The 25,351-nt window shown below is 35.5% G+C and overlaps 1 protein-coding gene across 10 annotated transcripts in view; it reads left to right on the top strand.

The window, feature by feature from the left end:
- Nucleotides 1–25,351, top strand: part of LOC138336277 (neuroglian-like) — a 127,281-nt gene that overhangs the window by 83,662 nt on the left and 18,268 nt on the right. For 9 of the 10 annotated variants that reach the window (XM_069285697.1, XM_069285695.1, XM_069285694.1 and 6 more), the window contains 12 exons: nt 11,618–11,806; nt 18,126–18,227; nt 18,432–18,555; nt 19,084–19,234; nt 19,450–19,850; nt 20,482–20,613; nt 21,093–21,192; nt 21,705–21,871; nt 22,450–22,581; nt 23,628–23,768; nt 24,121–24,296; nt 24,918–25,008. In XM_069285697.1, the coding sequence (XP_069141798.1) occupies nt 18,471–18,555; nt 19,084–19,234; nt 19,450–19,850; nt 20,482–20,613; nt 21,093–21,192; nt 21,705–21,871; nt 22,450–22,581; nt 23,628–23,768; nt 24,121–24,296; nt 24,918–25,008 (1,576 nt within the window). In that variant the 5' untranslated portion in view covers nt 11,618–11,806; nt 18,126–18,227; nt 18,432–18,470. Of the gene's footprint in view, nt 1–11,164; nt 11,248–11,617; nt 11,807–18,125; nt 18,228–18,431; nt 18,556–19,083; nt 19,235–19,449; nt 19,851–20,481; nt 20,614–21,092; nt 21,193–21,704; nt 21,872–22,449; nt 22,582–23,627; nt 23,769–24,120; nt 24,297–24,917; nt 25,009–25,351 lie in introns of those variants that run through there. The other variant, XM_069285700.1, reaches the window with a different exon arrangement.

Here is a 25,351-nt window from a genome sequence, read left to right on the forward strand (position 1 = left end):
ATTAGTTACCATCTATATACCATAACACAAGAAGAAAAATAACCAGCTGACAATAACAGACTTTTTGTTGAGGTTTTTTACGGTGAGTTGAACGATAGACTTGTAGACGTCAAACTTAAAGAGTATGTTCTTTCAGTACTACAAATACACCTACAAGATGTATTTCTGACATTTTTCTGCACAGAAGTTAAAGAGGTCATATTCCCATCTTAAACTCATTCACCCCTGAAATTTTATAATGGACTGGTCAAATCTTTGATTTAGAAGAATCTAATGTGTCTTCAGGGGAGAATGAGTTCAACTTTTTTACATACACCCCCAACCCGATGGGGAGGTTCCTTTGACAGATGTAATGTACCTGCATTGTAATTTTACTATAAAATAGCACCGTAATTTGGTGTCTTGCCAAATACCATCATCAGAAGAATTAGATTTGCTATGTATAATAATGTAACATGCTTAGTCAGAAACTCTGGTAATTTGGTTTGCCTGACTGCACATGTTGGAATGCCGTTCTATCAAATTAAACTCGTTATATACTTACCCAGTCTCTGGTACCTACACAGCATCACGTTGTATTTTACGAGGCTGCGTACATGTGTGCACGACATAAATATAAAGATGCGACATGTGTGTTGGGGGAAAAACACAGAGAGAATTACGTGTAGGAGCAATCTAAAATGCAGTAGGCATATTCATACTCTTGTAACATGAATGTAGGAGATAATGTACCTAACGATGCGTCATCAGAGGAAAAACGCTGATTGATCAGCCGTAGAACGTCTTTCATGATATATGCTCCCTAAAGCCTTACAAAATGGCCGAGTGATCTTTTAAGATATTGGCCTTGAATTTGCATTCTATTATATAATGGTATCCCTTTTATTCTTTCCACGTAGCCTACATGAAATAAAAAAAGACAATGGTTTTACCGTAAAATGACAATGCATTAATAGTTGAAAAGTTATTTGTGATTATTAGAGATAAGACATTGGTGCTAAATTGATGAAAGGTTTGTTTTGAAAAAAATATAGTTAATAAAAAACACCAACAAATTGTTAAATGTATTATCATTATGCAAGAATTTTGTAAATTCAGTAGAACTACAAAATCCTAGAAATAAAAGGACCTTAATTTTTAGATTTGTAAAATTTCAAGTTATTCATAGATTCAAGTTTAATTCAAGGTCTAAATTTGATTGGGACTTAAAAAAATTCAAAATAAACAGGGGTTTCATGTTTAAAACGATTTCATGTAAATAAGGTTTAGCTGTATGTGGAAAGGCTTAAGAGCTGTCTTAAAGATAATTGTAAAATGTTAAAATGGGATGTGGTAATACCAGGAAGGGCTAGCTAATATGGATGGTGTATCAATATTTTAAGAAGCAGGCCAGGTTTTGTACGGCCTAAGCGGAAGCAGCAAGCTCTGTGATTGATCAGGTATCGCTGACCTATTGAACAGTAGCAGACTCGCTGCCTTTTCTCTCCCGAAGAAAATCGTCAAATTGATTTTCTCACAGCACGCGTCCTGTGGGATACTAGTACTGTGTCGGACGGCCTCAGTCAGTGGTGGTATGTTCCAAGGAATACTGTGTACTGTTTCTGTGTCGGAATGGTAATTCTCTTCCCGAGGAGACTGATGGTGGAGAGATTCGTTTATATTCTGGTCTCCGACTAAGTTAGGTAATTCTCTCCTGGAGAAAGGAATAAGGGAATTTTCATCCACATGTTGTATTAAAGTGGAGGCTACATATACAACAAGCCATCTGTCAGTAACGTGTGTATTTTACAGCATTAGGAGGAATATACCCTGGACACCATGGAATTCAGCAAGTAAGCCTTACATTTTGTGCAGTATAAGCATTCCTAAGGGTTTAAATCTGCACAAGGTGAGTGACAATAGCTACCGTATTTATTCTGTAAAGAAACCAGTAGTCTAACTCTTTACATTAACCTTCATTTAGTTAGATTAATGTTATTTTAGAATATTATAGAAGAGATTATTTTAAGGAAGTTTTGGTTTTGTTTTATATCCTATTAACAACCAAGGTCATTTAAAGCCAGGATTTGAAGTTTGAGCTAGAGTACCCTAAGAAAAACCACTGACCAACTGATTGTGAACGGTCAACTGGCCCATGTGGGTTTCATACACACTATACCCAGAAGTACAGGGCTAGACTGCTCCACATGGGAGTCAAAAGTTACTTCCCAGGGGTATGAAAGGGCTAGAGGTAATGTTTTAGGACATTTTAACCATTCAGCCACCAAAGCTGAACATTAATGCAAAAACTTAATGTTTTTTAGGGATATGTCTTTACAATTGTATCATAAGTAATCATCTACAAGAGTGATTTTATGTGATATACCAGTATTTGTCAGTTGTCCAACCAGACATTGCAGCTCCCTCTTGGATATATTTGTGATATGTCCAACCAGACATTGCGGTTTTCTCTTGGATATATTTGTGGGTTGTCCAACCAGACAGATGATCTACATTGTAACAATAGATTATGTGATGTCAATAGTGTAACAGACAGTCTGGGGTTCAATTACTGACAAATGACTACACTTCACTATAGTGACAATAAGATAATATGATGATGGGGTAATTGGTCTGAACCATTGTCATGACCTCAGACTAGCCTCCTTCCACTTATAGGTTGCACAAGTTCAAGGTCCATGTTGTGCTGTTGCCAGAGGCTGTAGTTATTTGGGTTTGCTCCAGGAACTCTGGCTTATATCCATAACTATACCTGGCATATCTGTCAATGACTAGGGATGTATTATACACACAATTTCCCCTCCCCCAACACCAACATATCCACTCATAGCCAGTAGGACTTACATTATTTTACCCAATAATTGCCAATGTCCCTATAAGCGCCACTTCCCCTTTTGAGGCCTCAATTTTAATTGCCTAGGCATAAAAAAAAGACCAAAATTTATAGGTTTGCAATAATTTTGTCTTATTAAGCACCTTTTCAATTTTTTAAACACCTTGGGCGCTTATTGGGTCAAATATGGAAAGTATGTGTATTGGTCAGTTACATGTCTTGCAACCAGACCTTAGGATTTTCTCAGTTGAATTCTAATACTAGATTATCTCCCCTAGTTTGAAACTTAAAATCAGACATGTTTGAGAAAAAACATGATGGAGTCAAATTTTAATGAATTTATCATTCTAGAGACAGATAGGGGGACATAAGCCTTCTGTATTTATAAAAGGTAATATTTTAACAAAGGCTTGTGGGGCAGTTACTAGGTCTGTATTGTCTCTATGTTGGTTGATTTTCTCTGGGGTCTCAGGTTTTTTCTCCAATAAACATCAGTATTTATAACACAACTAAGGCTGGGTACAGTTAGTCCAGTGTCAATAGGCCCCCATACCTGTGTTTACCATGTGATCAAAGATTCACACACAGAAGTCGTCCTTAATTGATGAGAGTATTGACCGCAGCCTAACTGGACATCAAGTGTTTGATCTGACCAGGACATCTAATTGTCTGAATCAATGAATAGCTGGTGGCCATATAGTCACTTAAATTAACCAGTCTTGCTTGACCACAGCTGGCCGGTAATGGACACAATATGGTGACTGCAGAAGTAGCATGGCGTAATAGACTATACCAATACACCTATTTCTTCTGAGTCTGGTAAATGTTTGAGGTGAAGGGTTATATAATATACATACTTACTGGATTATCTTCATTAATTGATTTATCACACTAACTGGCACATTTTCCTTCCATTACTGCCAGTCTTATAGAATTACTCCTACTTGTAAAAGTTTCTCAGTATAGAGAGCTGAGCTTTAAAGAGTGGGTGAATGTCCTCTTGAGCAGTTTATGAAAGATCATAAATGTTTCTTTTTATGTTAATAGCAAAACTTATGTCATCACATTGAGATAAATCAAATTATACATGGACAGATCTTAATGGAAATTATATGATTACATTTGCATTAGTGACCACCTCTATATAAAGACCACCTGCTTTATCAGACAACTTCAACATACGTTGACCTGTGTATAACGACCACTTGGCAAACAAGACCACATGTTCTTTGTCCCTTTGATGGTGTTGATAAAATATTTTGTTGCTATAAATGTATGATTTCAAATGAAAAAGAAGTGATAACAATAGATTTAAGAATTCTTTTAATTAATCAAAGTATAAAACATAGCATTAATTGTTATCCTGTTTTTTTTTTGTGTTTTTTTTTCTCTCTTTTTTTTCTCCGCCTGTGATAGTGACCTAAAGTTTACAATACAAAGAAGTAGTTTTCTACATACAAAGGATGTCCTATATCAAATGAATCAACATTTAATTAATCAACTTTTTAATTTACAGCCACATGATTCTAAATAAAATCTTAGATGAAAGGAAAAAAACAAGACGGTAATCTACTTTCACATGCAACAGCTCTCACAGAAAGCTTCCTCGCTTAAAGGGACTTCCGAAAGTCCTATTTAATATTTAATTTTATTTCACACTTTTCTGTGCCAGTTTACCATAAAGGAAAAAGACTTGCTTGTTTCTGGATCGAGACATAAAACTGATGAATGAATTAGACATGATTTAGCTTATTATGGGTAATGGTGTTCACTACAAGGCAAGGATTGTGTTCGTTTCATCATCTCTGGGAAAAAATGGATCATACTCAAAATTATAGTATTCAGACAACGACCATAATATGATATATTGGAACTTAATGGTGAGATTAGCTAAAATGGTCCCGGTATAGTTCATGAATTTATCCTAAAGAGAGCTCAGTGATAAATAGATCTCAGGAACTGACAGGCAATTTACTCACTTATTAAATTTGTTATATAAAATGCTTATTATTATCACACATGGGCTTATTACAGGGACATGGGCTTATTATCAGACATGGGCTTATTACCAGACATGGGTTTAATACCACACATGAGCTTACTACCAGACATGGGCTTATTACCAGACATAGGCTTATTACTAGACATGGGCTACAAACATAGGCTTATTATTGGAACATGGGATACAGACATGGGCTTATTATTGGAACATGGGCTACAGACATGGGCTTATTATCAGACATAACCTTATTACTGGGACATAGGCTTATTGCAAGACTGAATATATACTTATATTTTTTTTGGTAATAACAACATGCTTAAAATGACACACATCAACATCACATAAAAATAGAAAACTGTAATAGATTGATAATATTTGATACCATATCACACGTTCTGTTTGCTGACATCACTTACACAAATAATTACTTTGTGTCTGATTTTAATTGTCGGATATCTAATACAGCCTTAATCTAATGACCTCGGAGGATTACAATTATGGTGTCTATGACTCGTTAAGGGAAACAATCTCTAATCTTCATTACAGTGCTTTTATATGTTAATTACCGAACAGATCGGCCAGCCTAGTCTGGTATCCAATCATGGACTCTAATTAAGGATATTGAACTAAATTCAAGATTTTTTTTGATTTTTTTTTTTGGAATGTTATCAATGCTTGATTAGTTATGATAAAATAACATATTCAATCTAATAAGCTAAACAAAGTGTGTTACACGAGTGAGAAAAAAGCAAAAGCATTCTTTTTCTACCGTATTCGCTGTAATTACCGCCGAGAATGCTTAAAAATTGGTTAAAAAAAAGGGCGGGTTTATGAGTGAACCAAAATGTAAGTTGCGGATAGTCAGCTATATTTGAACTCTTTCTGTATTCAATGGGTACATTAATCTGTAACTGTAACCATGCATTTTTTGAAACATATTATTATGTTATGATTCACATATAAAAGACTCACAAGTCCATGTAATATGGGATTCAATTCTGATGTTAGAGGCATCAAATGTTGTAAAACATTGTTAAACCCATGGGATGGGGCATTTATGCAACCTCAATTCCTTCTCCAGAAAAATGTCGGGCGCTTATATGGGAAGGGCGCTAATTATGGTGATTATGGTATATAAAAAATAGGTTTAAAGTAAAGTGTGATTGTGAAATAGAGAAGGAAAATGAAAAAGGAGAAGACATTGATAGTTGTTAGGAACATCCCTGGGTGCTTATCTGATTAAATACTATTTTAATATATAGTAACATTAATCTATAAGGCACAGTAAAACAAATTAAAATGCTATTTATAATTTTATGGTGATGCTTTCTGGACGTGTTTTCCAGATGTCATATGATGGAGTCATTATTCATAAAAAAGAAAATTTGTAAAAGTGTAAAAGCTATTTTTTCCTCAGGCTTGGGGTTAGCTCAACTTAAGTCATAAAATGTGTGCTGAATCAAAATTTTTAATGTATTTAACATCTATTGATAGCAAATCTTACATTAGTAAATATAATTTGTTTGATCCGACAAAACAGTCACACATTGGCAGTAAGTTTTTAGATTTTAAAAATCTGTCAAAAATCAAAAAGAAATATATTAAATTGAAAGTAAATTCTGTTAGTCATTGAGAAAAACATGAGCTTTAATATATTCAACATTTTTTTTAAAGTCATCTGTGAAAGGCAGTTGTGCAGTTGTACTTTTTGTAGTCTTGAATTATTTATTTTTAACACTTAGGAATTTCCCAAGGGAAATATCTCAATTTTCGGTAATGAATTTATAATGAAACAGATGATGTTTGCTATGAAATAATGACATTCTGCTTTTATTAGTATCTATCGTAATATATACTAATTTTCAGATGTACTATAAGCGAAAAAAAAAAAAAAATTTAAATAAAAGCCCACAACAAATGATAAAAGCAAAGATACGAGTTGAAATGATGTCTATTTATCGTGGGGCAGAGACAGGATACAGCATTAATCCTTATCTATACACAAACGAATAGGCCGCCCCTTTAATTGTATGAATATAGAGCTATCCAATTTTTTTGACATTTATAGTGTCGGTGTTGCCTAATTAAATGAATCCGTTTGATACCGTGATGTTTTGACTGATGTAACAAAAAAGAAGAATTTTCTGATGTTAAACAATTACATGTTAAATCGAGTTAGAGTTCTGCCAGCTCCAGTATCCTAGGGCTAGAGTGTAATACTGAGTATAACAGATGTTCTCATAGCATGGTAACTCTTCAGTCGTGGAGGTACAAAAGGCGCTGTTAGGAGACTTGGGTGCGTATATTTGATTATTGTACTATTTTCAGACTTGATGTTGAATTTCTATTTTGGTTTTTGGGACTGATAGACTTGTATACCTCAAATGAACAATTATATAAAACTGTACTATGTTTACAACAAGCTATGAAACAGTCTACAGGAAAACAAGTTAAAATGTTGTGTATTGGGTATCTATATATCTATTTTACTGCTGAATTGCAGTTTGATAGTATTAAAATAGTTTTGATATGTTTATTAAACAACTGTCACAAACATTCTATTGTCTGACAGATTTCTCCGTTAATGTCAATTTATTTATAATGTATAAAAACAAAGTCTTCCTTTGACAAGGACCAGTCTGCTCTGCTTATTGTAATGTAACTTAGGATTGTCTCCTTTTACTTAACAATATAAACTATATTAAAGGTTCAATTATTACTAGACATGGTCTTAAACCATACAGGCATGGACTTATTACTAGACAGGGGCTTATTACCAGATTACTAGACAGGGGCTTATTACCAGACATGGTCTTACTACCAGGCATGGACTTATTATCAGACATAGGCTTATTACTAGACATGGGCATATTACCAGACATGGAAATATTATCAGATATGGGCTTATTACCAAACATGGGCATATTACCAGACATGGGCTTATTACTAGACATGGACATATTACCAGACATGAGCTTATTGATAAATATGGGCATATTACCAGACATGGGCTTATTACCAGACATGGAAATATTATCAGACATGGCTATACAGCATGGGCTATTACCAGAATGGGCTATTACCAGACATGGAAATATTATCAGACATGGGCATATTACCAGATATGGGCTTATTACCAGACATGGGCATATTACCAGACATGGGCTTATAACTAGACATGGGCTTATTAACAGAAATAAGCTTATTACCAGACACAAGCTTACTTACAGACATGGGCTTATTACAAGGCATGGACTTATTACCAGACATGGGTTTACTTACGCTGTTAGCACAAAGTAAATTATTTCTCGATCGGTTTTCATCTATTATCGCATCATGTAAATGGACCAATAATACCTTGGACAGTATGAAATTTTAGAGGAAAGTCCATGGCATTGATTACTATTATTCTGAGGTATAACTGAGTGCCAGCTACAACTTGGTATATTGCTGTATGTATGTAACTTATGTTAGCTCAGATACTATTGTCACAACCATTTGTATCACAGGCCTATCAGGTTTGTTGAGATTTTGGGAAAGTGTATTATACCTGGACTTTGAAAGTGTAGGCAGTGGCTGGGAGTACAGGAGTCCGTCAGCCTGTCGGTTGTCAGAGAACACCCACTACAAGCACTTGAGCTACTGCCAATCTGCGGTCAGTAATGAGATGTTTGTATACTCATCGCATTCACACTCTGGCACTCGTGTCAAATATATATACTGTTTGTTTGGAAATATAACGTGTTTAGGGCACCAAGGATGGTAAAATTCCTTCTAAACAGTCAGATTTTAGGTATTTATAGGACAATCACAAACAGATATAAATGTATAGAGATATATCTTTAGCTCCATTTTCTTAGATGAAATAAGAATTAAAGGTTGGAAAAGTAAATCTTAATTCAATATGGTCTTCAAGCTAGATCATTTACTTTGAATCCAGTCGCAAGAACACAAATGTTGTCCCTGACAAAAATGATGGAACACCCACGATGGATAAAATTTTGTTAAATTTTTAAAATTGCTTCTTTTAAACAGTTTTCTGTAAAAAAATTATTTTATACACCACATTGAAGGTGTAGACCAGAGGTGTGGGGCTGTTGTGTTTTAACGACAGCTGTTTTTGTGCAGCTTGGTAAACTGACAGAATCTAAGACTAGAGGTTCTGTCGGATCGCCTAAATCGAGATACAATGGTTATGATAGGAACAAAAATGTCAGGAGGCGAACCAACGTATCAGGTGAACGTAGACAGTGGCTGATCTTGTCGTCCTAGAGGCCGGATATTAACTTTGTTTTTGGTTCCGAATGCTCTCATACAAAAAAAAATTAATATGAAAGAGCTGATCTGTGCAGGACCAGATGGCAGGGCATTTCTCTCTGATGCCGGACGATCAGATATACTCTGATAATTTTGCAGTGGCAGCGTTTTATTTCAAAGATATTTGAGATTATTTTGCAATTTGAAATAAATCATTGTTAAAAGATCTGCTGATTTTCGAGTGTCTCGATTTTTTTTGCCTGTTATTGATGACCCATGTTATTGGTTAACTAGTTTTGTGTGGGGTGTAGATCACTGCACAATCGCTGGTAAACGAGGCGGAGATTAGAAACAAAATATAAAATGTCAAGATGGTCATTAATGTTGGAGGTGGGGAACCACTCGAGGGCTGGTGTGGTAGCTCTCATTCTAAGGCCTCAGGGAGGTTTGGCGCCATTGCATTCTTATCACAACTCTGCCGTATAACTTCATGCATAATTACGCAAGATTGTCAGAAAAGAATGGATGCATATTGGTGTAAGCCTGTTCATTAACTTAGGGGCCTAGATGCTTCCATGTTTTTGTAGGCTTCAATAACATGTCATGATCCTGGGAATTATGAGGGTAAGATGATCTGTGAAAACAGACTCGTTAATTTGTTTATTAGAAATTAAGGTCAGGCTAAATGGCTCCTCATAGCAATTCACAGGCAGATTGATGGATCTTGTCTCTTTCATTCTCTCTCTCTCTCTCTCTCTCTCTCTCTCTCTCTCTCTCTCTCTCTCTCTCTCTCTCTCTCTCTCTCTCTCTCTCCTTTCTTTCTCTATTTGGCTTTCCTTTATCTTCTTCTCTCTCTTTCTTCCATCTTTCTCTGTGGCTTTTCTCCATCTTGCTCGCTCTCTCTCATTTTCTTTAAAATTTCAAAATCCTGCTCTCTCGATATTTCTCTTTCTGGATTTCCTTTATCTTGTTCTCTCTCTGACTTTTCTCCATTTTGCTCTCTCTCAATCCCTCATTCTCCTTATTCTTGCCTTCTCAGTTTGTCTTAACTTTCCTCAGTCTTGCTTTTTCCCTCTGGCCTTCTCTGAACATTTTAGCTCACAGAAATGGCTAATTAGTGCAAAAGAATATTTTTTGATACTGTGCAGAGGGATGAAACATGAAATACTACATAATCAGGCAGGTGATCGTGTCTACAATGTTGAGGTGAAAAATTAGAATCAAACCAGTATCGTCCAGGTGAAAGGCCACTGTCAGAATATTGTGCTTCTTGACAATCTCAGTAATAATTCCTAATCTTTAACCAAACAAATTTAAATCAAAATTTTTAAAAATTTACAGAAGATGGTCTCAGCTTGACCATCTCAGTGATTTTCCCGGAATCCTTAACTCAAAAAAATTTAAATTAAAATTTTAAAAAGTACTAACCATGGTCTTAGGCGATATGACAGTAGAGCCTGTTTCACATTGACACATCAAGGCAGTATATGATGTTTATCAATTTGTACTTCAATATCTACTTAACCTCTGGCTTGTTGTCTGCTCGATTGGCCAGACAGCTACTTCAAGCTTTCAACCAAAGTCAAGTACCGATCGGGGACTTCCCTAAACCCCCGATTTTTGTCATCATAGACCTCAACATGTCGTGTTTATAGTTGAGGTGAAGGCTAGTGACTTTATATATAAAGTACTGCTTGGACTTTAAATGACTCTGTTTCCATTCAGTTAAAAGGATTTATGTAAGTACTGTACTTGTACTTCAAATGGCTATTTCTATTCAGTTAAAAAGGTATATATTTTGATGTTTTATATGAATGGACGTATGATTGACATTTTGTGCATTTACCACTATTGTGCTGTTATCTTGTCAAGTAGATACATCCGTTTGCTCTTGTAAAATCTTTCTTTTTTTTTGTTCTTTTTATAGAAAAATTGAAACTCGATGATGCACTTTTTTTCTGGTAATTCTGTAGTTTATTACAAGTGCATCTTATACAGCTTTATCGAGGAAAAAGAAACTGGAAATTTCTACCTATATGGAATATATTTTATCTTTATAACATGTACATTTTGTAACAGACTGGACTTGGTCATTTTGTCGGTGACCAGGACAGCTCAATCAGTGGACCGTCCGGCTAATATTCAGAAGTAACAGGTTCGAATCTTTGTCATGCCGCTATTATTTTTCTGTCTTGATACAAAATTTGCCATTTTTTCCGCCAACTCCTTTTATTTATCTTAAATTTCATTAGCATTGAGAGATGCTTTGCAAGGGGATATAAAAACTTACGAATAATTGTCTTTGGGTGTGAAGACTTGAAGAAAAGAGAGAGTAGTATACAGACATTGGACTTAATTGATCATCCGGCTGGTGTTCAGAGGTCCCGGGTTCGACTCGTTACATTTTCTTCTCTCCTGTTACATTGTCTGGCTGAGCAAATTTATTGAAAATTTTTAATAATCTACATGATTTCCTTGCCATTTCTGTTAACTGACCTTTACAATTTTCCCGCTTATTGTTTCAGATGCTGATTGGTGTGACGTCTGCTCACTCCATCGCCTGAGGATTATCATGGATATGTGACTTGCCTAGTGATACAGGAGTAGTGTTTAGGAGATCAAAGTGCCCAAACATTTATCAGTGATTAATTAAATTCTGGATTATTTACCTGGGAACTACATCGTCAAATTATCACGGAATTTTATTGTATAAGGTGAGTGTTTTATCTGCCCTCTACATCTGTCATAATTCTAAAGGTCGGAGAATTTGTATGCTTCCTTTATTACTTTCATATTTTCCTGACCTTTTGTAGTCAAAGATACTTGAAATAAATATCCTCTTCATCATACAATATTTTTAACTAACCCATAGAGTAAATTTTGCCATGACCCCTCCCTTTCTCTAACCCCTCCCCCTTCACCCCCTCCCCTCCCCTCACCTCCCTCCCCCACACACAACACCCCAGATTTTCTTTAAATCCTTCACCCCTGAAATTTCATAATGGAATGGTCTAATCATTAATGTAGAAGAGCCTAAATGTGTCTTCAGGGGTGAGTGAATTAAACAAAAAAATATGGAAATATCGTTTGCATATATGTCAACAAGGCATCAAAATCTTTATTTTTGTCTAATATATATCACATATAATATATATAAGCTATCATTAACTTGTATCTCAACAAATAAATTTCACAGACTGGCACACTAGCAGCAATTAAAGTGATAAATACTAGTTCAAAAACATGTTGGTTATAAAAACAATAATACATTAAGCAGATGCTCTTATTTGATTAATTGCAGGTGGTTTTTCTTCAAGATTTATTGTCTTGAATTCTTCTTGGCATCAAAATCTGACTTGCCCATCAGCACTAGTACTCATAGCTGTGCAAATAGGATCTGAAAAAAAAACAAACAAATTATTTAAATGCAGAATTCTTAGTGTAAAACTGTAGATTTGTGTGTTTGTTGAAATATTTAGTTATATACACAAACTTGTGATAATGTATATATGATGGAATACTTTCCTGGGGGAGTTAATCTCAAGTTCACCGAGTTCTCAGATTCAGCATCCGTAACATTTCACTTATGACTTATCATTATGTGTTTACGATAATATCCCTGCGATGAAATTTTAATGCAACACTGTAGTTTCCATAAAGAAATGATTTATTGGAAACTAGTGGTTTTAAATGTTTTACAAATGACGGATAATTTCGAACACTTGAGTTTGTGGTTTCGTTACCTCCGAATGCTACTGAATGCTACGACTTTTTATGCGTTATCTGTTAACTTTAAACACTTTATCTACCTCTAAGATGGTATCGTGTGAACTCGCGCTGCGGTAGAAAGCATAAAATCATTCTCCAGGAGATGTTCCTTTTGAATTACTGAGAGTTGATGATTATGACCACCTCCCGTTCGGTAAAGATGCAGATCATCGCCATTAAATGGTGTACCTATAGATACCTGGTGTGCCGAAGGGATTACAGGAAATGCCATGAGATTTTATTTAATGTAGATGTAATAATTATATAGTATCATTGCTAGTATATGCTATTAACTGATTATTTTACCTATTTATTGACTTAACTCGTCTGACCTAGTCTGTAAGTTATGGCATACAGGAATGTTTTAGGTTTTGCTTCATATAGAAAGTACAAATATTTGGCCTACCGTATTTGACCCAATAAGCGCCCAGGGCGTTTAAAAAATTAAAAAATTAAAAGGTGCTTGATAAGATGCAATTACTGCAAACCTATATAGTTCGACAGTTTTGGTCTTTATTTATGCCTGGGCATTGAAATGAGGCCTCAAAAAGGGGAAAGGGCACTTATAGTGACATGGAAACTTTTGAGGTCGAATACGGTAGATAACTTGTAATACAGATAATGGTCATTCAGGATTTTTATCCATTGAAAAGTCTATCTTTTTTAATTAAGCTGAAAAGATCTTAGACACATGACATTGTAAATAATCATACAAAAAGTTGAGAACAATAAATTTTAGTACTCAGATAACTTCTTCTTCAAAGCCTAAAAGCTAAGAATCAAAATAACAACTTCTCAAAACCCTAAAAAGCTGAGAATTAGAAATTGAAACTTTTTCAAAGGATTTGGAGATTAGGGGTAGGGTAGGGAGTTAGAGGAATATTACACCATATAGGTGTAAAAGGAGCAGGTCGGTGTGGTTTGTACTTAGTGTTAAATACCATCTCTGTCACTCAGCTGACGGAGTATACTTCTTAGCTCTGTGGGTAGAACCGTAGTTTTTCACTCTGGAGACCCGAGTGTTCGATTCCCGGTCAGGGAATTCAACACAAATCATATGTGTATTTCGCAGGAGGTGAGGGGTATCATAAATAGAGAGTGGGGAGGAGTGATTTAGAGAGGGGATTGATGAGGTTACAAGATTTTACAATTTATGCTAAAGGTTGAATAAACAAGATTTTGGTGGGTGTTGAAATTAAGGATGATGACAGACAAGTTACAATAGGTAGTGTTTAAGAATTTCAGCTAAGGGTCTATGAGAAGTCGGGCATTAGTGGAGTTTGAGACTGAGTTACAGCACATGAACTAGGATGGGGTAGTGAAAGAAGGGGCTGTAAGGAGATTCGAGAACAGCATCTGTGAAGTTTGAGACTGAGAGAATAACAGGGTCGTTAATGGGGTTTAACCTGGTTAAATAGATGAGTCGAAGAACATAAATTTGGACAGATGAGTAGTTAAAATAATAAAGTGGTGTGAGACTGAGTTACAGTACATTTGACTTAGGATGGGGTAGTGAAAGGAAACGGTTTAAAGGAGCATGCATCTCACTCAAATATGAAATTTGATTCTGAGAGTCAATAACAATGAATTTGTGATGGGATATAGGGATATATATATATGGAAAAGTTACAGAACATGTTAAAACAAAGGAATGGAGAGAGACTAATTTATAGTACATAGGATGGGGTAGTAAAAGAAAGGGGTTTACAGGGGAGACATCTCATGATAGATCACTAAGTGTGAAGTTTTTAAGACTGAGAGAATGACAGGCTGTGTTTGGGGTTTAGAATATATATGTAGGTGGACCAGGGGGGAATGATGAGGGGAGTTGGAGTGAACACATTATTTATCCCATAATTCTTCACTCTCTGATTCACGACCCATAACTGTCATTGTGATTCTGAAACAACGCAGATTTACGACCCACGAGCATGCTATTTTCCATTCTGTTTCATGCATTTTAACAAACTCTGACGTCCGTAGTCATTTTAAAATGTATGTTGATTTATTGAAATGTCGCCCTACAGTAAGCCTGAACGTGAATGCTTTTTGATTACTGGACGATGAGGAATCATTATTTCTAAAAATTTAGATAAAATATTAATGTCTGATGTTATATAATCAATATTGATTCTTCATTCTGTATCTAATTAGTCTGAAATGAGAGATTGTATTAAATTTGTTCTGAGCATAGTATTTGGTTAGAAATTAGAGCAAAATGCAGAATTCACCATAATTCCCCATCCTGGCAACTTCAGGCCTCATGCAATGTCATTTCTCAAAGGTTGATTGGCTAGTAGAAACACCAATCCTAGTGCAGCCTTTAAGCTATTGTCTTAGTGTAATTAAAAGATATTACTCTTCTTACAACTTTACCGCAACTCCAAGGTCCATCTGTATAAGTGTGGGAAACCAAATCAGATACAACACAATTGATGGATGGTGGAACCTGATTTAATCTCCTTAACCCTTATAGAAGGACCTTCCAGTAGCGGTTAATTTGTCAAAAGTGTAATATAAATTCGGCTGCGACATTAGCTTAAACTTCAGCCTCTGTACATGCAACATAGGTGTACTGTATATCTAAATTATTACATTATGAGTTGTTTTAGCCGTAATGTCCTATTAAGACAAGGGTCATGTAAGGATGTGCCAGGTTTGTTGGTAGAGGAAAGCCGGAGTACCCGGAGAAAAACCACCAATCAGCAGTCAGTTCCTGGCAACTGCCCCACATGGGATTCAAACTTGTAACCCAGAGATGGAAGGCCTGTGGTTATATGTCAAGACATCTTAACCACTAGATCACCGTGCCCCCCCCCCCCCCCCAAAAAAAAAAAAAAATATATACATACTACAAAAAAAAAATGTAGATTGATATCATTCCCTGTCTATATGATTTTTATGCCTATGATTATTAAATAGTTCAAATCGTAATAATAATTTTTTCCTGAGCCAGCAACATATGGTAGAGATTCCCATGTAATGGAGGACAGCCGTATCTATTGATATCTGTAATTGATCGTAATAGTTAAGCAGGGACCCGAGAGTGTGCGATACCATCAAATTCCCCACCAACTCCCGCGGGATCCCTAAAAGGATTTCATAGGCCTTTGTGTACTGCTTCAACAGATGTACTCTTCCTCTGTCGTAATTATCCTATAACTGATTAACGGGGCCCAAAGGGGAGATAATTGCGTCTCCATTACACTTGGTTGGAGATTGTGCACCCAGTAAAAAAGTTTTATGACAGGCTTGTTGGAGTGTATATTGGTGATGTCCTCTAAGCTATAGATGCTTGTATTGTCAAATCTAAAACTGTTACATATTTGTTACATTATGGTAAAAATAGCTTGAAATCATTGGTTAATGTTTTATGTTTGTGTCATATTGTGTATTGAAACTACGTTTCAGGTCTAAAGAAAAAAACAACTAAAACAACCATCTTTTCATAAGCTTTTGACTATCTTTTACAAATATTTTCTTGTGAATGAAATGCAAAAAACAGATTGCAGTAGATGTTCATGGTAAAAATTTCAATATGAAACTGTTAAGGTCAGATTGAAGAAAACCTTTATTAACTGTTTTAACATTTAAAAATGTTTCTTATTCCTTAACTAGAAATTCCCCATAGGGAAGCATAACAATACAATGTTTTGTTAAATTCTTTAATTTTTTTCGTCATTTTTGTCATAGGCATTTGTTTTCAAAGACAAATACGTTTGCCTCTTGGTTTTCTTGAATTTTATACAGCTTTCCTAAGGAGAAATTTAGATCAAGGATTTTGCTTAAATCATGGAATATTGATGAAAATTTAAACAATTTTTAAACTAGAAATGAGAATACATGTCAATACCATTAATCATTCATCAGGATTTATCATTTTTGAAGCAAGCATATCTAGTAACTTAGTCTCTTTAAATAAATCACAATTCTGTATGGTTATGTGCCATATAGGATTTCAGGCATGAGTTATTGTCTAACATTTGTTTGAATCTTTATGAGAGCAGTGATAAACGGTTTTTAGTTGTGCTGTGTCAGGCATGCTGGTAAATAGAATATGGACTAGAATCGTGTCCCTCTCGGGAGTGTCATAACCAGAAGCGGAATCAATACCCAGCAATGGCTGACTCTCCTAAATTATACATGGGATGCTGTACTTAGCTTGTATACTGCTGTAGTTCTATGTAAATCTGTCGCTGTCATGCTGTAAACATCAGTTGTCTAGATACTTAACAAGTCCTACAGTCGGTTTATCTCCATGTCACTAAGATCTCAAGGTCATTTGGATCACAAGGTCATTCATATCTCAAGGTCATTCATATCTCAAGATATCCATGTCATTTGGATATCAAGGTCATACAGATCTCAAGGTCATTTGGATATCAAGGTTGATCATATATCAAGGTCATTTGGAATCATCATGGTCAAACAGATCTCAAGATCATTTGGATCTCAAAGGCAAAGTCACCGAGATCTCAAAATTATTTTGCTACTGAAGTCATTCAAATGTCAAGGTCATTTGCATATTTAAGTCATTGTGACTGAGATTCCAAGGTCAATTGGATATCAAGGTCATTCATATGTCAAGGTCATTTGGATATCAAAGTCATAGTCACTTAGATATCAGGATTATTTTGCTATTAAGGTCATTTGGATTTATAAGTCATTCACATCTCAAGGTCATTTACGTACCAAAGTCAGTTATATATATCTACATAAGTATGATCTTTTGAAAGTTGAATTATACATATACTTTGTGTTAATATCTTTGTTGATGCATGAGTTTCCAAAAGCTACCAGATTTACTTGCAAACAAGCCTCTTATTTATCAGCAAGTCTTCAAGTTCACATTCACAAGTAATCCTAATTCCAGGAAAAAATATCTCTTCACAGATATATTCATGCCTAGAAATAAGCACATGTTTACAAATACACATCTGTGAAACAATACTTCTAGTGCTTTAGAAAGATAATGCGGTAGAGGCAGAAGAGATAATATGTCCCAACATATTACCACAAGCCCTCTACCTTTGGGTGATGAGTTTAAATTCCATGTGGGGCAGTTGCCAGGTACTGACCTCTAGTCAATGTTTTTTCTCCAGTACTCCGGCTTTTCTTCACCTTCATGGTGCCTCAGTAAATGACCTGGTTGTTCAAAGGATGGTAAATCAATCAATCCAGATCAAACTTTGAAAAATTAAGACAGAAAAGACAGAATGAGATGATATTTGTTAATACTAGCATGTTAATTCTTTTTTTTTTCAGATAGGATGTTTCACAAGAGGACGAAGCGAAGACATTCCATACTGTACCTTTAGGGGTCAGACATTCCATATAGACAGTGGTCAGTTACAGACCATGTCATAGGTAAGTCTCATAGTTTGAGGTCAATAATTCAGATCCAAACAGGTAGTTTTAACACCATATCGACCAAAACAAAGGTTAAAAGTTTTGGTATTGTAATTTAAAGTTTCATTTTGAATACTTTTGAAGTTCAGCATCTTACATGTTATATAAAATTATTTTTGAATTTCATATTTAGAACCTCACTTTAAATATCATCTTTTTCAGTCGTACAGAAGCATTCCTTCATCAGTTGTTCTTGACAAAATGAACAAGATGGCTGCATTCCAAAACCTTGTCACCACTTTACTGCTGTTCATCAATATTCCGTCATCTCTCCTAGAGAGAATAGGTATGTATACCAAAGAAACCGTAAACATGGCATTCAATATGTCTGTTTCTTAGTCATTATATTAGTCTTGTGGGTGTAAAGTTATTGTTTGCAGGGATTTTTTTTCATGAATCTTTGTTGTAGCCTTTGAAGGTTACTTAGGTACTAAATATGGAATACAATTGGAAAATAACTCCCACCAAACTGTGAATTTTGCAAAATTAAAATTCCTGCGAATATTAACAACTATGAAATAATTTGCTTTCATATCTCTATAATATAAGTGAATATTATTTCACTTAAAATGCCACTACATGATTATAAATTGTACTTCACGATTCAGTGACTTACAATAAGGAGCTCATAGAAATATCATTGGAATACATAGGAATATCATAGAATAGCTAGGTTTTAGGATTACGATGTGAAACTTACCAGGTAAGCATTTCAGATTTGAAGGATTTCCCAGAGCTTTCACTTGTTTCCTTAGATATGATATGAAGTTTTAACATTACGTGCATCCTTCTAACGACCCGACTTGTATTTCAGTTAACCGCCCACCCCATGTGATACAACAGCCGAGCCCCATACCTTACAGAGACTGTGCTGAGTGTGTTCAGGGCGACCGCGTCCTCGTATACTTTAAAGAGGGCGATACAATCACGTTAACCTGCCAGGCCAGCGGCCGACCTGCTCCAGAGTAAGTCTGTAATATCTATCTACCAAACAACTTATTTTATACAGCATAAACACACCCCACCCCTTACCACTAGGACAGGAGGAAATAAACATTGAACTTGTATTCAGAAAATTACTTGACATAACAAACCAGGTGAGCGATATAGTCCCTCTTGGCCTCTTGTTCGTTACTAAACTTCCAATGAAAACTGACTTATTTTGTTTCCTGTTTTGTAGATACACCTGGACAAAAAACGGAAGAGAAATAGATTTTGATGCTGTAGAATATATATCACCTATCACAAATATCACGCGGATCGTGGCCGAAGTGTCCGGAGGTTCATTAACTATAGAAGAAACATCAGAATACGATATTGGAATATACCAGTGTTCAGCATATAACACTCTGGGGAGATCTCTTTCTAAAAAAGTGCAAATGATTAAAGCGGTCAACGAACCGTTCCCATCAGTGACAGTTCCGAAGAGGGTAAATGCTGTTATTGGAAACTCTGTGACGTTAACTTGTAACCCTCCTCTTAGTATACCTAAAGCTATTGTGTACTGGACGGACACCAATGACCCATCGAGTGCAGGATCAAGGATTAAACTGGATGATCGCGTTGTTATGGATTATAATGGTAGGTCAGATTCAATGGTCACGTTGTTATGGACTATAATGTTACGTCGAGGTCAAAGGTTATGCTGTTTTTTATTGTAATGGTAGGTCAAGGTCAAAAGTCATGTTGTTGTGGATTAAAATGTTAGGTCAAGGTGAAAGGTCATGTTATTATGGATTATAATGGTAGGTCAAGGTCAAAGGTCATGCTCTTAAGGATTGTAATGGTAGGTCAAGGTCAAATGCGGATATTTTACATTGATTTAATTTTGACTGAAACAAATTTGATGAATGGAAATTTTCTCAAAAAGTAATGTCTCCTTGAAATGGTATTGGTAAAGATCTGATTAAGGTCATGGCCCCTGAAAATTTATAATGGACTGTTCCAGCATTGAATTAGAACAGTTCAAATTTGTCTTCAGGGGTAAATGAGTTCAATGTATCTGAAATTCTAACATAAACCCATCACATGTTTTTGAAGCGAGTTTGAGGTCAACAATAACAATCACAAAAGCAAAATGTAGGTTGATGATTTTTCTCCTTCAACAAATTTAAAGTATTGACATATCCTTCAATGACCACATAGCTGTTAATTGACATAAAATTCCAATTATTTTGCTTCTGATTTCTTATATGCCTGGTTTTGTTCTCAGGAAATCTCCACTTTGCCAACGTGATTCCATCCGATAGCCGAGATGGTGAAGCCTATGTATGTAACGCCTGGCAGAAGAGCGTCTTCCGATCTTTCCTTCAGGGCGACGACAAAATCATACAGACAAAAGGATGTATGTCCACTGACGAATCAGTGTTTTTGTTTCATGTATTTTCCTGTTGGAAAAAATTCTGGAAATTACCATATTCAAGCCAATAAGCTCTCAGAGTGCTTAGAAAATCGAGGGATGCTTTCTTGAACCAATGTGAAATTTTTGCACAAAGCCATAAATCAATCATGAAAAGAAATAAAACTATTCATTAATATTTTTCTGCATTGAATGAATATTTGAATTCAAGGAAATTAATTTGAAGTCCTGAAAAGTCTGATGGGAGCATTCATAGATAGCATAACTTAAAAAATAAAATTCAAATTATACTTAATACTTAATACTTAAATTTAAGTGTTCCAGTAGTATTGAAGAAGGTTTTCTGTAAAAGAAATAAAAGTTGAAATATCCTTTATAAGATAGTGAAATGAACAATATGATGTTTAGATCTTTGAGTTGTAATGGTTGTAGATTAGGTAATATGTTTGTTGTTTTATTTACAGCCATGGGGAAATCTCCTGTGAGTGTTCTGTGGAACTCCAATAGAACGGTTACTGGTCTCCTGGGTGAAACGGCCAAATTCATGTGTATATTTGCTGGCAAGTAAGTACGCAGCAAGCTTTTATCGTACAGTCGTGTCCATTTCCATAAAGAGTCAACCTAGGACCATGTTATTTTTCGCATAAATTTTGCTTCATCATTATTTTCAACATAAACGCGAATACATAGATTCAGGATCAAGGTGTCTTGCTGACAGCCATGAATATTTTTTACAATGGGACTTAAATTCACATACCACGGCTTACCCAATAACATTTGTGCCGGACTAGTATCTCCAGTGGTGATGGAATATAACTCTTGTGTAATATTACCACTGAAATGACGTTAGCGAGAGGAAATCGTCTTTTAATGTCATTTCATCTCCAATAGAAACAATATTCCTGCACAAATGTTATCGGGTATTAGATGGTATGTGAATTAATCCGATTATTTGCTAAACATTTGTTTTACAAACTCCGGCATGAAATTATGCTTGTTCTGATTGGCCATTTTGAACTTGAGTGGGAAATGGCAGCCTCTGATTGGTGGAATACAAAATGTGTTTTATGTTATAGTCCAACCCCTAACATCACCTGGAAACACCGTGGTATCCCTCTCGACAAAACTGGACACGAACTTGTCATAAAAAACCTAAAATATAGTGACCAAGGCGACTACGAGTGCAAAGGACAAAACAAACTCTCCAAGGGCATCACAGTCACATTTTCCCTTACTGTCCAGTGTAAGTAACTCTAAAAAGGACATGTTCACCCCTTAAACTTATAATAAATTGCTGCAGTCTTTGATTTAGAAGAGTCCAAATGTGCCTTGAGGGGTGATTTACCTGACATCAGTTTTAAATGCATTATATCTAAATTAAACATTTCCTTGTGTAGATTAATGAATTGAAATATATATTTTAGCCATTTTTATTCTGTTTTCTTTAAATGATGAACAGTGGTTTCTTATACTAACACTATTTAATTTTGAAAATCAACCTGAATTTCAGTGGAACATTAGTTTGAACTTTCATCATTCAGTTTATATCAAATACTGGAAAATTTTACTAATTCAGTGTGAGATTGCATGATTAGACTGTATAATATAATTCTGGTGTTTAGAATAAGGTCCCTCATAGACTTAAACAACAATTTCTTATGTCCTTGTCATAAAATTGGAGTCATGTAGTGTTACCCATGTCTGTCCTGGTCCATACTGTTCAGTCGCATACCATTCAGATTTGATATGTAATTGGGCCATGTAAGACTTACAGACATTTTCTAGTTCACTAATTTAGATGATTTTTTTCACATCTTACAGCCAAACCATCTTGGGCCACCCCTCCAGTGAATCAAGACGTTGGAGTGACAGAAGACGCTACATTCCAGTGCATACCACAGGGATTACCTAAACCAACTGTTGAGTGGTTCATCAATGGAAAACCTATCAGTGGTCAGTCTTTCTTAAAACAGAATCTTGAAATAAAATTTTCTATGAACAGGAAGGTCAACCAAAGTAACAGTTTGGCATCACGAGGCTTGCCAACTGCTGTTCAGCCATATTCTTTCTCAAGTTCAAAATATCTCCATCAACAGACCAAAATTTTGTTATTTTTCTCACATCAAGGATCTTTCTCAGGGCTGCGGAAAAAATTTGAAATGTACTCGTCCGTTGGACAAGTGCTTCATCACAATCTACTCGTCCGAATGACATTTTTACTTGTCCGCAATATTTGTCAGATAAATAAGTAGATGTGACTGTATATATTAGCCTACAGCGGTTTTAGATATATCCATTTGATTGTTAGAACTGTATTTATGCCGATTCGGGATAACATGACTAACAGACAGTTTTACAAGAAGACCGACAAAACATTTAATTCCCAAACAATTTTGTATGCAAGTGTTATAAAAAAGATATCTTTTTAAAGGGTCGATATTTTAACTTACTTTCCAATGTAGTAGGTATATAATATTTTGAACTCCATTAGCTTACTGGTAAGATTTTTTTGAGGCGAATGTCGCTAAAAACTGAAGCAAATTTCGCTGTGACATCTTGTTTTTCGATACACCTCTAGACTCTTGATTACGATATCAATAGACCTCGGATTTATTCATGTTACAATGATGTCAACATTCACTCGTCCGATGGCCAAATCCACTCGTCTAGACGAGCGGACGAGTACTTTTCCCCAGCCCTGTTTCTGTGGTGAATACAATTCAACATAGGTAATCTAGGAAATATGTATATATGTTGATAATGCTTTCATTTGTGACAACATGGAATAATGATTTGATCATGGACAGCATTAAAGCAAATGCTCATTGTATTTCTTTTCCTTTAACTATGATGCAATGTATTATGAATCCAAGAACCATTCGTCATGGATTTTTTAACATCTTGTGCATCATCTATACTCTTTTCAGCAGTTTTTAATTTTAACATAAATTATTACTATCACATTCTTAAATAACACATATTTCCCCTTCATTTTACAGAAGTACCAGATCCTCGTCGGACATTAGCTAATGATGTTCTGACATTCACAAAATTAGAAAAGCTGGATTCTCAGGTCATTCAGTGCTTAGCAACCAACAAACATGGCACTTTGTGGGCAGATGTTTACCTCAATGTCCTTGGTAATCAAATAACTTTGATTATTAAACTAACAAAAATTGTTTGTGTTTCTGCTGCAATTTCATTTGATATTTATCACAGAATTAGAATTAGTGTATAGTATGACTTTATCTGCAGTGCATTCAGTACTTTGATTTGCTCAATCAACAAAATTATTTTCAGTACTCCAGTACTTTGATTTGCTCACCAACAAAATTAATTTCAGTACTACCAGTACTTTGATTTACTCACTATTTACTCAGGATGTGCATTATCAACAATTATTTTGTCATTCTTGAATTGGTTACAACTGTAAATGCAGGTATATGGATTATCATTATGTATAGAACTCTTTGATTTGTGTTTCTAATTCAGCTTACGGACCTGAGATTACTAGCGGCCCGGGTCACTTGACCGTCGCTGAACGCCAGGCGGTCACTCTAACTTGTGAAAACGACGGAAAGCCACAACCTGTTTTAACGTGGAACAAGGGGCCACAAGTGTTACGTGGCAGTCGATACACACAGACAGGGCCATCCATTACTATCGCAGTAAGTCAACATTTTAACAAACATCTGTTTACACAGGCCGACTATAGCTATCACAACAAGATCAAAAATATTTTAATTTTGATGTAAAATAGAGCATTCACCCCCTGTGCGGAAAACTTATGTTCTGCTCCTTGACCCAATGGACTTTCATGTGGTAGTTTCTGCTCCTGCAGAACACTCAGCAAAACATTGAAAAAAAACTAAGTCTGTATAGTCTGTATTGCCTGTTGTCATTTTAATGTACGTGACATACAAGGGAGACTATCCCTAAATAGCTTTTGATGCTGAATGGAATTTAGTTTGTTAAGTTTAATGTCCTATTAACACCCAGAGTCATTTAAGCACATGCATGGTATATGGAAGGTGAAGGAAGCCAGAGTTCCTCAAGAAAAATCATCTACCATTGATCAGTATCTGACCATTGCCCCACATGGGATTCAAACTCATGACCAAGAGGTCGAGGGCTTGTGGTGATATGTTTGGACATTTTGACCATTTAGCCATGATAGCCCCTAGCTGTCGGTAAACGTTTAACCTAAATCTACTATAAAACTGAAGCTGTATTTTACTTTTCGAGAGTGATTAAGTCTTTTCACCTTGATGATGTTTTTGTCTTTTCAGGACGTATCCAGTGGAGACGGTGGAGAATACACCTGTACGGCTACTAATGTTTACGACACTAGATCTAGTACTGGGTCACTGACAGTACGAAGTAAGTACATCTGTACCTAAACAACGTAGATACCTTACTAGCTGTGATAAGCGCCCAGGGCACTTAAATAATTACTAATTAACCAAAATGTAAGTTGTTGATTAAAAAAGGTCAGCTATTTTAAAATTTTTCTGTACTCATGGTACGTTAATCTGTTGCAGTAAACTTGTATATGCCTTTTATCCTTTGAGACGTATTTCCGTGTCGTAATTCACATGTAAAAGGCTCATATGAGATACAATGCTGAGGCATCATCTGTTGTAAAACATTGTTAAATTCATTGGATTGGGTGCTTATACAACTTCAACTCTTCTCCATAAAAGGGGAGGGGCGCTAGATATTT

Source organism: Argopecten irradians, chromosome 12 (genome assembly GCF_041381155.1).
Source record: "Argopecten irradians isolate NY chromosome 12, Ai_NY, whole genome shotgun sequence".
Lineage (NCBI taxonomy): Eukaryota > Metazoa > Mollusca > Bivalvia > Pectinida > Pectinidae > Argopecten > Argopecten irradians.